The sequence below is a fragment of the Bos taurus genome, chromosome 29, assembly GCF_002263795.3.
Source record: "Bos taurus isolate L1 Dominette 01449 registration number 42190680 breed Hereford chromosome 29, ARS-UCD2.0, whole genome shotgun sequence".
NCBI classification, from domain to species: domain Eukaryota; kingdom Metazoa; phylum Chordata; class Mammalia; order Artiodactyla; family Bovidae; genus Bos; species Bos taurus.
Genome location: NC_037356.1, coordinates 49,984,885 through 49,998,573, shown reverse-complemented (window position 1 = coordinate 49,998,573; position 13,689 = coordinate 49,984,885). Strand labels below are relative to the sequence as shown.

At 61.7% G+C, this 13,689-nt stretch overlaps 1 protein-coding gene across 1 annotated transcript in view; it reads right to left on the bottom strand.

The window, feature by feature from the left end:
* The window catches only part of MOB2 (MOB kinase activator 2), a 52,695-nt gene extending 44,717 nt beyond the window's left edge, over positions 1–7,978 (bottom strand). The window contains 1 exon segment of the mRNA NM_001099732.1: positions 7,883–7,978. Within this exon segment, the coding sequence (NP_001093202.1) occupies positions 7,883–7,899 (17 nt within the window). The 5' untranslated portion in view covers positions 7,900–7,978.
* Positions 7,979–13,689: the final 5,711 nt, after the last annotated feature.

Genomic DNA, 13,689 nt, shown 5'->3' with positions numbered 1-13,689 from the left:
GCTCTGGAGACCCGGCAAGCCCCGTCCAGAAGGAGCAGGCCGGCAACTCGGAAGCCCCTCTCCGGTTTCCACATTTTTCTTCCACTCCGAGGCATGGCTGCCGAGCCCAGCGTGCACACCCACCAACCAAGGCAGCGGGGGCTGGGAGGGGTGTGTGCCCCACGCCTTCAGACACCTTCCTCCCAGAGGGGGTCCGTTCCATGGCCACATGGAAGACCTCCGGGTGACACCACCGAGTCAGCCCAGAAGTGGGGACAGACAAGGCCACACTCAGCTGGAGAAGCGGGGAGGACCCTCCCCTGCAGCCCCAGCTGGGAGACGTCCAGCAGAGGCGCCCCTACAGGAAGAGGCTCTGCGCTGGGGTTGCACCCGTCAACCCACAGGCTGGCAGGAAGGGAGAGGCACCCCCCGCCCCGGAATGAAAACTGCCACTGCCCAGAGGCCTGTTTGTTTTGGAAGCACCTCACTAAACGGCTTCCCAGGTGGCTCGGTGGTAACCCACCTGCAGTGCACGGGTGGGATCCCTGGATGGGGAAGATCCCCTGGAGTAGGAAATGGCAACCCGTTACAGTATCTTGAGGGCTTCCCTGGTGGCTCAGCGGTAAAGAATCTGCTGCAGTGCAGGAGACCCGGCTTCGATCCCTGAGTCAGGAAGATCCCTGGGAGAAGGGAATGGCCGTGCTAAGTTGCTTCAGTCATGTCTGACCCTTTGCAACCCCATGGATGGTAGCCTGACAGGCTCCTCTGTCCATGAGATCCTCCAGGCATGAACACTGGAGTGGGCTGCTATTTCCTTCAGGAAGATTCCTGGGAGAAGGGAATGGTTATCCACTCCCGAACCTTGCCCGCGGAATTCGATGGGCAGACCATGGGGTTGCGAAGAGCTGGACACAACTGAGCAACTAATACTTTCACTTTCACTAACAGACAGTCGGGACAGGTGATAACCACTTCCTCTGCCCTCCCTCTGAGACGCCCCCAGGAACTTGGGGGACGGACCACCGGGGCCAGTCATGACCACGAGCTGGACCACACAGACGGGGGAGCTAAGCCTGGGACCCGAGTGGCTGCTGTGAGGACAGAGCCAGCAGAAAGTCCTGCAGGCTGCCCCGCAGCCCCAGCACGCGCCCCTGGGGCGACCCAGGAGGGCTCTCAGTGCGGAAGGCGCGGACCTGAGGACACGCCGCCGCAGAACTTCACCTTCCATACCCAGCACTGCCACCCGGGGGGAGAGGAGGCCCAAGGAGCAGCCGGGCAGCTCCCGCAGCACCTGGGGGGCAGGAGAGCGGACAGCGTCAGAGCGGCACTGGGTGCTGGTAGGGGCAGCGAGCGGAGGGTCACAGATGGAGGGCGCGGTCGGCAGGGGCTGGGATGAGGCACCTGCAGAACACAGAGCCCCTGGACCCTCGCTCCCTCCTGAGTCACCCCGAGAGCCAGGCCTGCTGCAGAAGGGGCCGCGTGCCCAGGACCAGGGTGGCTGCTTGCCACAGCAGCACGGCAGGGCGGGAAGCGGTGACACTGGCAGGGGGCTGGGGGCCTGGTGTGCAGAGCCCTCCCCCGCACTCTGCACACAGGCACCGCCGAGGGCACCTGGGGCCTTCTCCACGTGGACGCAGAGCACCCTCCCACCACCCGCTGGGAAGGTTACTGTGCATCCTCCGCCCCTTTCACAGAGGATGAAACAGGCTCTCGAAAGTGAGACAGGACATCTTGTGACGCTGCAGTGGGGATTCAAACCCCCAACCATCCGGGCCCTGAGCCCCATTCATATCCCCCAGCTCTTAGCTCAAACAGCAACTTCTCAAAGACCCCTCAGAGTCCCCACTAAACAGCTCTTGTGTAACCCCTCATCGGACCCCGCCCCACTTCCCAGCATTGCACCCACCCTCTGGGGGAGCCCGCCAGCAGCAGCAGGGGGACATCAGGCTCAGCCACTGCAGGCGAGCACGCACAGCCACGCTTCCGACCAGCAAGGAGACTTCTTCAGAGAAGAAAACCAAGAGAACGTGGCCGCGGCCCCAGGCATGTGGCTCCAGGCAGGGAGAGCCGCACAGCCCGGCCCCTCCTCATCTGAGTGTCCACAGTCTACCCTCCGGTTCCAGCTGTTTCTAGCCCCATCCCCAGGCTCCACTCCAGGGCAGAGCCCTGCATACGGCCTGGGGTGCCCCGGGCCGGGAGAAATGCTGGGCAGAAAGAAAAACAAACTGGAGGAAGACAAAGAAGCGCAGGCCCTCCAGCCAAGTCAGCTGGGAACAGACGTGGGGATGCGTGCAGAAGTCACCATCGGGCGCGGGGCCGACGCGCTCCACACAGGTGCAGAGGGCGCCCCGCCGAGCGCACTGCGCCCAGGCCTGGCCGCCCTCTCGGACCCCGCAAACCCCTCCCCAACAAAACCAGGTGGGCCTGGGTACAGCAAGTTTCCAGGACACAGCAAGGGCAGCGTGGAAAGGCTGGTGCAGGCGGATCGTCAACAGAGGCATCCGCAGAGGTGGCTGCCAGCACCCGCCAGAGCAGGCGCCTCCCAGGCCAGCATGAGCACTGGACGAGTCCGGCAGCCAGCGCCCTGGTGCCGCCCAGCTTTCCAGCATCCTGAGACGAGGCTCAGTGAGCCCCGCTTTCCAGCGTCCTGAGACGAGGCTCGGTGAGCCCAGCTTTCCAGCGTCCTGAGACGGCTCGATGAGCCCCGCTTTCCAGCATCCTGAGAGGAGGCCTCAGTGAGCCCCGCTTTCCAGCGTCCTGAGACGAGGCTCAGTGAGCCCCACTTTCCAGCGTCCCGAGACGAGGCTCGGTGAGCCCAGCTTTCCAGCGTCCTGAGAGGAGGCCTCGGTGAGCCCCGCTTTCCAGCGTCCTGAGACGAGGCTCAGTGAGCCCAGCTTTCCAGCATCCTGAGATGAGGCCTCAGTGAGCCCAGAGGGCAGTGACACCGGGGCAGGGGTGAGAAGCAAGGCCAACAGCTGGGACGGGGTGCTGCGGCTGCCCCAGGAGCATCTGCCAGGTGGAAGGCGGGCCCTGCTCATCACCCACCGGGCTCCCTGTGGCTCTGCTGGGTTCCCGTCCGCCAGTCTCTCACCAGCGGCACAGCCCTGGGGACGCTTAGTGCAAGGGTTCCCTGCAGACCCTCCAAGCAGGAGGATAAGTGAGAAATGACGTGTCACCACCAAGTGTGCAGACACACGGGGCTCATTCCAAGAGGGCCCCGCATGGACCTCCCTGGTGGTCCAGCGGTTGAGACTCCGCCTGCCAATGCAGGGAACATGGGTTCAATCCCTGGTCAGGTAAGATCCCACAGGCCGCAGGGCAACTAAGCCCCCGCGTGCAATGAGAGAAAGCCCATGTGCAGCAACAGAGACCCAGTGCAGTCAAAAGTAAATAATTTTTCAAAAAGAGAGAGCACACTCCACATGACCGAGGCTCCCCTTGAAGGGATTGGTACACCCGCCCAGGCCCACCCGCCGCACGCCCGACTGCTGCTCCTGCCCCGGTGCCTTTGCACGGGCCATTCCTCCTCCCAGGGACATGACCTTCCCTCTCTCCTACTTGGAAAGCTCCTATGCACCCTCCCAAGCCACCTGCCTGGCCCTCGGCGCCCCCAGAGCCAGCCTGACACAGTACAGACTCTCTTCTCCATCTCATCCTGGGCTCAGGGCCTGGCCCATGCCAGACGGTGAACACAGCAGGGCCTGGAGGTCTCCCGGTGGGAAGCGTCCGGCACAGGGCTGGCTGAAAGAGGCTGGGTCACAGCAACGTCTCTCAGGACCAGCGGAAAGCAGGAAGAGCCAGGTGTCCATGAAGAGGCGATACACGCGAGTCTCCACACCACGGATTACCACTCGGCAACAGAGGGACAGCCGAGACCAGCAACAGCACGGAGGACGTCCACGGCAGGGCTGCGCGAGCAGCTCACCGACGAGCACGTGCTGTGCCTCCGTCCCCTCTGCAAAAGCCGCCCAGCAGGCAGATGTGCAGACGTGGACCCTACAGCAGTCATCGCCCGGGGCTGGGGTGGGAACAGGGAGCCACCGAGCACCAGGCTTCTTTCGGGGTGAACACAGTGTTCTCAAACTGTGGTGATGGTCACGCTACTCTGTAATTTTACTAAAAATTACTTAATTGCACACCAAATGCAAGTAAACTTTATGGTATGTAAATCACACCTCCATGAAGCTGTTAAAGTTCAGCCTGGGTGTTCTCATGATTGGATTTGACAGCCAGCCACCGCGACATCCTCCCCAGAGGCAAACTGCCAAGGGATAGTCATCAACACCAAGTTCAGACACCCACAGGGGTGGCAACCACAGGCTTGGGTCCCCTTCACTCGAGCACAGGAGGCCTGCGGGCAGAGCCACTGGGCCCGAGAGGCCCCGTCTGCACGGCAAACCCTAGGCACAGCCCCAAAGCGCCAAGCCCATCGCCCTCTGGAGTAAGTGACCAGCCCAGGAGCCGCTCTCTTCAGCAGGAGAGCCAGGAAGCCCTACCCTGCACCTCTCCTGCCTCCCCTGCCTCCAGGGAAGAACAGGAGGCACCAACATCAAGGCTGGGAGCCGCCCCAGTCAGGGGCTGGCGGGGTGCACGGCCCCGCCCTGGTGGGCAGGTCCCTGCAAACTTCACCCTGTGGGCCCCACCAGGCAGAAGCGAAGGGAGTGCATTTCCTCTCCTGCATTCCCAGATGCTGCTGGGAAGCTTCTGGAGTGGCTCTGTCGGGTAAAACATAAACCGCGCTGCTATCGACCGCTCCCAAATGCCTGCCACTGCCAGTGAAGGCGCCCCAACCACCACACTCTGTCGGGTGGGTCCCTCGCTGGCCCAGCTCACGCAGCTTCCACTCTGGGCGAGGAGGGTACCAGCCTGTCAGCCGCTGTCCAGAAAGGACAGAGCCAAGGACCAGAGACGTGACCACACAAGAAGTCATGGCCCCTTTCAAGCTAAAAATTACTTTTGTAAAAGGCGAGGGACAAAGCTACCACGCACCGACTTCAATGGCCGGCTCAACGCCAAGCAGAGGAAACGCACAGGAAGACGGCGGATGTGAGCTGCCTGGCACAAAGCTCTCCTGCAAGTGAGCCCAGCAAAGCCCAGCAGCAAGTCGTAACATGCTGGCTTCACTTCCAGCTCCCCAAGCAGGTTTCCTGCAGGCCTCGCTTTCCTCAGCCACGGCAGGGAGAGCTGAAGATAAGGCTGCCAGCGTCACTCAGCAAGACCCTACAGTGGCGGGGAGGACGCGAGCTCACAGAGCCGTCTGTCGGCCGCTGCTGTGGTCAGGACGGCGAGCACAAGAGGAGGAGGGCGCCCCATTCGCCACTCCACATGCGGCCACACTTTGTCACTCAAGATGAATGAAGGCAAAGAAAATCCTTCTTTTGAAAAGAACAAAAAACATGAAAAACATGAAAACTCTATTCCAAACAACCTGGTTGACAGCGAATGGTGTGAATTAACAAAAATATCAAGAAATAGTAAAACACACACACACTTCCTCGATTCTTCCAGGCTGCAACCTGGCCAATGGCAGTCCCAGCACTGAGCACGTAAAGGGCGTCGGCAGGAGCCAGGCCCCTCACCTGCCTCTGGCCAGCCCTCCTCAGAGAGGCACTGGGTGGAGCAGCAGGTGGGCCAGGGTGGGAGACACCGGGGTCTGCACCACTCACATCCCCCATGGCTGTGAAGTCTGGGCCTTGGCAGCCTCCTACGTCACAGCAGATGCTCGATAAACTCGTGGGATGGACAAGGGGACACCCCGGCCCTCCCAGCTCTGGTGTCCCAGAACACTCACCCTGGAAACATGTTCTCAAGATCAGAACCTGACGACTGAGATCATTCCGCCTTCTTTTTAAGGAGCAGGGGGTTCATAGTTAAGGAGACGTGAAAGAATTCATGATTCACCAAATCTGACATGCAGTTCAGCAAGTTTAAAAAGACACACACACACAGAAAAGCAAACTCCATCCTAACCTCTCTCTTGAGAGCTCAAGTCACTTTAGAACTGCCCACTTTATAGCCAGGCAGCAGTGAGGGCTCCTTCCCTCCGCAGAGACCACAGAGGCAGCAACTCCAAGCCAATCCCTTTTAAAACTGTCTTCCTCCAACACAGGCACCGGCCAGCAAGCACAAGGAAATCAGTGCTCTGCTGACCTTGCCCAGACGACCACCGGGTGCTCAGTCTTGACAAGAGCCTCAAGAAGAGCTGTAGTAAATTTCTGGTTGTTCACAATGATAACAATAAAGTCCATAAAGCACAGACCTTAGGCAGTTAGGAAAAACAGACTGCTGGTCAGTTTCCAGAGAGAGAGTACCTGCTTCCTACAGACACGAGCACAGAATGATCACACAGACAGAATATGATCAGCTGCCTCCTCGGCAACCCCGCTCATCAGGCTGGTCCCTCTGATGCGGAGGCCTGCGAATTCAACTCAGCCAATCAGCAGTCTGCTCCTCTGAAACCAACGAGCAGGAGGCCAGGGGGCTCAGACACCATCTCTCCTGATAAAGGCAGAAGCAAGCACCCACCATTCAGAATGAACACAGCTGCCTGCCCTCCAGGCTTGGTGCCCGTGAGCTACGAAGGCCTCCTACGAACACCTCCTCTTACACCCACCAAGGCCGGGCACTGTGCTTCACGTTTTGCTGTTACCTCAGCGTACCCTTCCACAGTGCCAAGTGACAAGGACCACGGCTCCCACTTTACAGATGACTTTTTAAAAGCAGGTCTGGAGAAGAAGTGACCACCTAGAGTCACAAAGCTCTTGAGCAGCAAGGCTGGGATTGGAGTCCTGCCTCTGCAAGGAACGAGGTGAGCTGCCTTGCCCCACAGCGCCGTGCTGTCCCGGCCCCTGCGCTCTAGCTCCAGGTCCTCCCCGACACACTCAGCACCTGTCTTTGGCCTTCTGATTCCTCCCTCACGCTGTCTGGTCTCCCCCTTCACTAGACTGCAGCCGACCTGCCAGCAGGGAAGGGTCTCATTCATCTGATGCTGACTATCCTGCCAGCACCCTCCACTCCGTCTACGCCAGCAACAGCTTGATAAGACACTGACATGAAACGTACATGGGACCTTTCGCCTCCCTTCCAGGACTTCGGTGTCCAGACAAGCCTTCCACCCACCCCGGCCAACAACACGGCAAGCGCTCCCTCACTCCCACCCCAAGGCCCTAGAGTAACTACCCTGACTCCAGAGGAGCGCTGTGCACGTTAGAGCCAGGCTGGCGAAGGACCGCCCAACTGGGTGAGAAGTGCCTGCCCTTCTTCATCCTCAAGAAGTTAAAAAAAAAAAAAAAAAGAAAGAAAGAAAAGAAGAAAAAAGGGCCGAAACAGGTAGAATAACTTGTGCAGGACGACGTGACGTTCCGCACGTTGATCTAACCTCCAGCAAGCCCAACACACGCCGAGGGAGGGAGAGCCCGGCCCGGGCCCGGTGCTGATGCTTCCTTCCTACCCCGCCCTGCGGCGGCCGCCCGCGGAAGCGCCGAGCGCACCCTGCCCGCCGACCTCGCCCGGCGGACGCTGGCAGAGTTGGCTTGTTTTGCTCCTTTTCCCTCCTTTTAAAAGAACTGTCCTCTGCCGGCATCAATGTTATTTCTTGCAGAAGCAAGTTCCCCGCGCCGACCGGCGAGCAGCCCCGGTCCGACCTCCCCCGCCGCCCGACAACCAGCGGCGAGGTGTGGCCGCCGGCCCCGGTCCGGCTCCCGGGACGCGGCGTTCGGCGCGAGCGCTCGACTGCAGGCCGGAAGCGGGCCCGCTCCCGGCCCGGCCCCGACCCCGCTCCAGGGAGCCCCGGCCCCGGGCCCGACCCGGGGTCGCCCCTCGCCCGCCCGGTAGGATGTCCTTCACCGGTGCCGCCCGCGGCGCGCCCCGCGGCCCGGCCCGCCCGCCCCGTCGCCGGACTCACCCCATGAGCCAGTCCATGGCTGCGCGGGGCCCGCCGCGCCCGCCGCCCGACTTGCTCGGCCCTCAGCCCGCGGCGGCGGCGGCCGGAAGTAAACACTCTCTTACTCACTCCCACACGCGCGCCGCGGGCGCCGCAGGAAGTGACGCATGGCGCGCCGCCTGCTGGGAAACGTAGTCTCGGCTGCTACTGCGTCCCCGCCCGCCGGGTCCTCAGGAGCAGGCGCAGGAATTTTCCCTTACGCCCTGGGATGTCCTCTCCCACCCCGTATGTCCCGTCACACCCCCGGCTGTCCCCTCACACACCCCGGATATCCTCACACAGGCTGTCCCCTCACACCCCGGATGTCCCCTCACACCCCCAGCTGTCCCCTCACACACCCCGGATAGCCTCACACCGGCTGTCTCCTCACACCGGCTGTCCCTTCACACCACGGATGTCCCCTCACACCCCGGATGTCCCCTCACACCCCCAGCTGTCCCCTCACACACCCCGGATATCCTCACACCGGCTGTCCCCTCACACCCCGGATGTCCCCTCACACCCCCAGCTGTCCCCTCACACACCCCGGATATCCTCACACCGGCTGTCCCCTCACACCCCGGATGTCCCCTCACACCTACTGTCCCCTGACACCCCCGGATGTCCCCTCACACTGGCTGTTTCCTCACATTTGCTGTCCCCTCACACACCCCGGATGTCCCCTCACACCGGCTGTCCCCTCACACCTGCTGTCCCCTGACACCCCCGGATGTCCCCTCACACCGGCTGTCCCCTCACACCTGCTGTCCCCTGACACCCCCGGATGTCCCCTCACACCCCCGGATGTCCCCTCACATCCTGGATGTCCCCTCACACACCCCCGGATGTCCCCTCACACTGGCTGTTTCCTCACATTTGCTGTCCCCTCACACACCCCGGATGTCCCCTCACACCGGCTGTCCCCTCACACCTGCTGTCCCCTGACACCCCCGGATGTCCCCTCACACCGGCTGTCCCCCTCACACCTGCTGTCCCCTGACACCCCCGGATGTCCCCTCACACCCCCGGATGTCCCCTCACATCCTGGGTGTCCCCTCACACACCCCCGGATGTCCCCTCACAACCGGATGTCCCCTCAAACCTGCTGTCCCCTGACACCCCCGGATGTCCCCTCACACCGGCTGTCCCCTCATACCCGGAATGTCCTCTCACACCGGCTGTCCCCTAACACCGGCTGTCCCCTCATACCCCCGGATGTCCCCTCACACCGGCTGTCCATTTCCACCGGCTGTCCCCTCACACCCGGAAGTCCCCGCACACCCGGATGTCCCCTCACACCCAGATGTCCCGTCACACCCCGAATGTCCCCTCACAGCCCCAGGTGTACCTTCACACACCCCCGGATGTCCCCTCACACCCGGATGTCCCCGCACACCCGGATGTACCCTCATACCCCGGATGTCCCCGCACACCTCGAATGTCCCCTCACACCCGGATGTCCCCTCATACCCCGGATGTCCCCTCACACCCGGATGTCCCCGCACACCTCGGATGTCCCCTCACACCCGGATGTCCCCTCACACACCCCAGATGTCCTCTCACACACCCCAGATGTCCCCTCACACCCCGGATGTCCCCTCACACACCCCCGGATGTCCCCTCACACCCCCGGATGTCCCCTCACACCCCGGATGTCCCCTCACACCCCGGATGTCCCCTCACATCCCGGATGTCCCCTCACACACCCCCGGATGTCCCCTCACACCCAAGATGTCCCCTCACATGCTGGATGTCCCCTCACACACCCCTGGATGTCCCCTCACACCCCAGATGTCCCCTCACATCCTGGATGTCCCCTCACACACCCCCGGATGTCCCCTCACACACCCCCGGATGTCCCCTCACACCCCCAGATGTCCCTGAGGCGGTCTGGGCTTCGGGTTCGATCCCTGGGTCAGGAAGATCCCACGGAGGAGGAAATGGCAACCCACTCCAGCATTCTTGCCTGGAAAATCCCATGGCCAGAGGAGCCTAGTGGGGTACAGTTCATGAGGTCACAAACAGTCGGACACGACTGAGCAGGCACACAGTGAGCTCAGCACACTCAGCGAACTCTGGTCAGAGATGATGTTGCCTGCCCAGTGTCATATCCTTCTCTTCTCCTTCCCTTTTTCCTGTTCCTTCATTTTCCTCCTTCTACTCCTTTACCCCAGCTTCCCATGTAGACAGAGTGGCCAATGAGATGTACGTGGAAGTTGTTAGGTGGCTTGCAGGGTATCCTTTCTATCCTTCATCCCACCCACCCCTGGCCCAGTCTCCTGGTTCCTGCCAATAATAGGAAGACAATGGCTAGAACTTCTGCAGCCGTCTTGGACCACGAGGCATGCTAATGATGGCAGAGCAGAAAGATGGAAAGGATTTGAGTTTACTGCTGAAACTTCGAAACCTCCACAGCAGTCTTGCACTTCTTACTTCTGGACTTTTTTTTTTCCCACACTGTGTGGTTTGCAGGAGTTTAGTTCCCCTCCAGGAATTGAACCCAGGCCCTTGGCAATGAAAGCATGGAATCCTAACCACTGGACCAGCAGAGAATTCCCTGGATTTCTTTTACTTGAAAACATCTTATGTTGCTGTGCTTTCCAGTTTAGACAATTGCCTGATTGATATTCCCAGCAAAACGTGTGTGCTCTTCTAGTGTTGAGGTGCTCAGGTGTAAAAACGTGTCCCTCACATTGGAGGGGACGTCTTGGTACTTCCAGATAACTGAACTCCCCCAAAGGTGCAGTCAGCTAGGTGTGGCAAGTTCCTAAATTTTAATGGGATGTATCCCTTCGGCATGCATGTATGTTATTTTAGATCTAGAACGTCCCTCAGTCCTGGGCTCTGCAGTCTATCTGGGGGACATCTTCCCTGTGATGGCACGGTGAGGCTTCCCGCGATAATCAGACTCTGCACGGGCTATGGTGGGGGGCAGCAGAGCTGGTATGGCCCTGCAGGGAGCTGGTGGAGCTGCACCCCTAATACTGGCAGATGGGGTCTTTGCAAATGAAATTAGTTGAGATAAGGTTACGAGTGTGGGCCCTAATCCAGTGTGACTAGTGTCTTTATAAACAAGGGATGTTTGGACACACTCAGGCACACAGGAGAATGTCATGCGAACGTGAAGGCAGAGATCAGGACTCTCAGCACCAGGCCCTTGCTGGGCAGTGGGGGCAGAGGCAGACCCCTGACGAAGGAGGATGAGTGTGAATGGCTGCTCAGCAAAGGAGGGATTTGAGTGAGGCCCTGCACCTAGGTGAAGAAGGGAAGAGCAACCCACTCCAGTATTCCTGCCTGGAGAATTCCTTGGATGGAGGAGGCTGGCCGGCATACAGTCCATGGGGTCGCACAGAGCTGGACACCACTGAATGGACAGCACACGACTGCACCTGAGCCATGGATGAACAGGGAGCACATTGGCACCAGTGGCACCAGAGCAGGGGCACCTTCCAGGAAGAGAGAAGCAGTGGCTGGCAGAGGAGGGTGCTTGCAGGCAGCTCAGTGGAGGTGGGAAGGTGTGGGGGCCCACGGAGGAGGCCTGGACGTGGTGACCCCATCCAGATGATAGGTGCAGGGGCTGGGAGTCACAGTCAGTGCTGCTTACTGGAGGGCACTGGAGTGAGGGACGGAAGGAGGGGTGAGGGGGCGGGCAAGGGGAAAGGAAGGGAGCCAAGGTGCCAGCTAGACTGTAGGTGGCACCTGGCAGCTTGTCCTTTCTGGGTCTGAAGGCCGAGGATGAAATCTGGCTGGAGACACAGCTGTGGCCGTTGACAGCAGATGTGACCCTTAGCCCTGGGGTGTGGCAGTGGGCCAGAGGCCCGCAACAGGGGGATGCTGTGGGCAGTCGGAGCTGCAGATGGGCCAAGGGGAGGGTCTCGGAGGAGGATGCGGGAGGGTGCCGGAAGGCTGGAGACCGCTGAAGACCCGGACTCCCAGGCCACACTTCCTCCCAACCTGGAGGGCCCTCGGGGGTCCGGCCCGCGCGGACCGGCAGCCCCGTCCAGGGCGCGGGCAGCAGGTGGCGCTGCCGGGCTGCTCGCCTGGATCGGGAAGAGTTGGGTGGGAGCTGAAGGCCGGCCAGGAGCACAAGGAGCGGCGCCCGAGTCTAGTACTCGCCCGGCAGGTGTTTGCGCACCTGGGGCCTGGGGCGGGGCCACCGTGCCCTCGGGCTTGGCGCGGAGCAGGTCCTCACTGCGCCCCGCTACGCTCCCGGCCCGTGGCCCGCGAGGGCGCGCGGAGGCGCGGGGAACAAAGGGACAGAGGCGCTTGGAGGATCAAGGGCGCCGCGGCGGGCCGGGTCCGTCCCTGCGCTAGCTCAGCGCCCGCGGGCGGCGCACCCACCGCGCCTAGCCTCCGGGCCCTGGCTGTGCGGGGCGGTAGGGCGGGATCTGCGCTCCCAGAAAGGGGACCCCAGGGACTGGAGTGTGACGGCGACGTGTCCTGAGGCCGACTCCCTGGGAACCCCTACACTGGGCTGACGTCACCGCCCAGCCGGCCAGCCCTACCCTCGCCCATGGGGGCGGCCGCGCCCATTCCCCCCACTGGGGGTGCAGCCACACCCTTCCCCTGCTGGGCCCCGGGGAGGGCCAGGGCACCAGCCGCGGGCAGGGAGAGCTGAGGCCCCCCAGATGTACCCTCACCCCGTTCTAAGGCCCCAAATCCAGTCCCTCCGGCTTTTCCTGTTAGGGCGGACTCAAGGGGAAGGGCCTCATCAGCTGCTCCCCACCACCCCCTTGTTCTAGATGTGCTCTAGCACCTGGCGCCCAGCTCCCCACAGCTGACCACCAGCAGGGGCCAGGGGCAGAGGCTGGGTCCTAGGTGCAGGAACCTCAGACACAGTGATGTCTCTGTGGAACCAGGGCTGAGATCAGCCGGGAGCAGGGTGTGGGGACTCAGGGAAGGAGCTCTGAGGATCTCTCTTCTCCCTCTGGGCCCACAGTGGGTCAGTGCTGCAGGCCTCTGGTTGCCCAATTTTGGCCTTGATGTCCACAGCCCGAGATACGTGGGATCCCCATCAGCCCAGTATCCTGGGCAGGTGGGCGGTGCCACTGAGGCTCTGGTAGAGGAAGCAGGTAAAGGTGCTGTGAGCCGAGCCTCCTTCCTGCCAGGCCTGGTTTCCCCTGATATGGGTCCCTGTGGAGTGGGGGGCCTGGTGGAGGGGTGGGGCTCCAGGGCCAGGGGCTTGACCGGGGAAGAGGCAGAGACTGGAGGCCTTGGGGTGAGGGGCTGCTCTGCTCTCAGGCCCCCTGGGAGCCACCAGCCCAGAGCCAGGCGGGAGGTGTGGACGGCCCTGGTTGCCATCCTGTCCCGCATACCATCCCCCCACTCCAGGCACCAGGCTGGCTGGACTTCACTGCTTCCCCAAATGTTTCCAGATGTGAACTCCCACTGGACAGGTGCGGGGGGCTGGGGCGCTCCAGGAGGGGGCTTTGTTTCCTACCCTGGTGTCAGCACCCAGGGCCTCTCTCCTGCCTGCCTCCCTCTGGGACTCCAGCCCCCTCCCAGCCCCTCCTCCCTTCCCCCACTTCTATTTCAAACTCTCCTTGGCTTTTTATAGCTACGTCCACCAATTGTGTCAGGCTGAGGCTGGCTTCCGCCGGCCCGATGCCCGCAGTGCCAACGCTCCTCTCCTGGGTGGATCTGCTCTGGGGGATCTGGGCAGTCTCCAGGTGTCCGTGTGGGGGGAGCCCTAGGAGCATTTGTGCTGCCAGGAGGCGGGGTGCTCCACTTAATTCAAGGGGGAGATGGGGCAAGGGACAGCTCTCCCTGTTCCCGAATTGCCCTTGGCT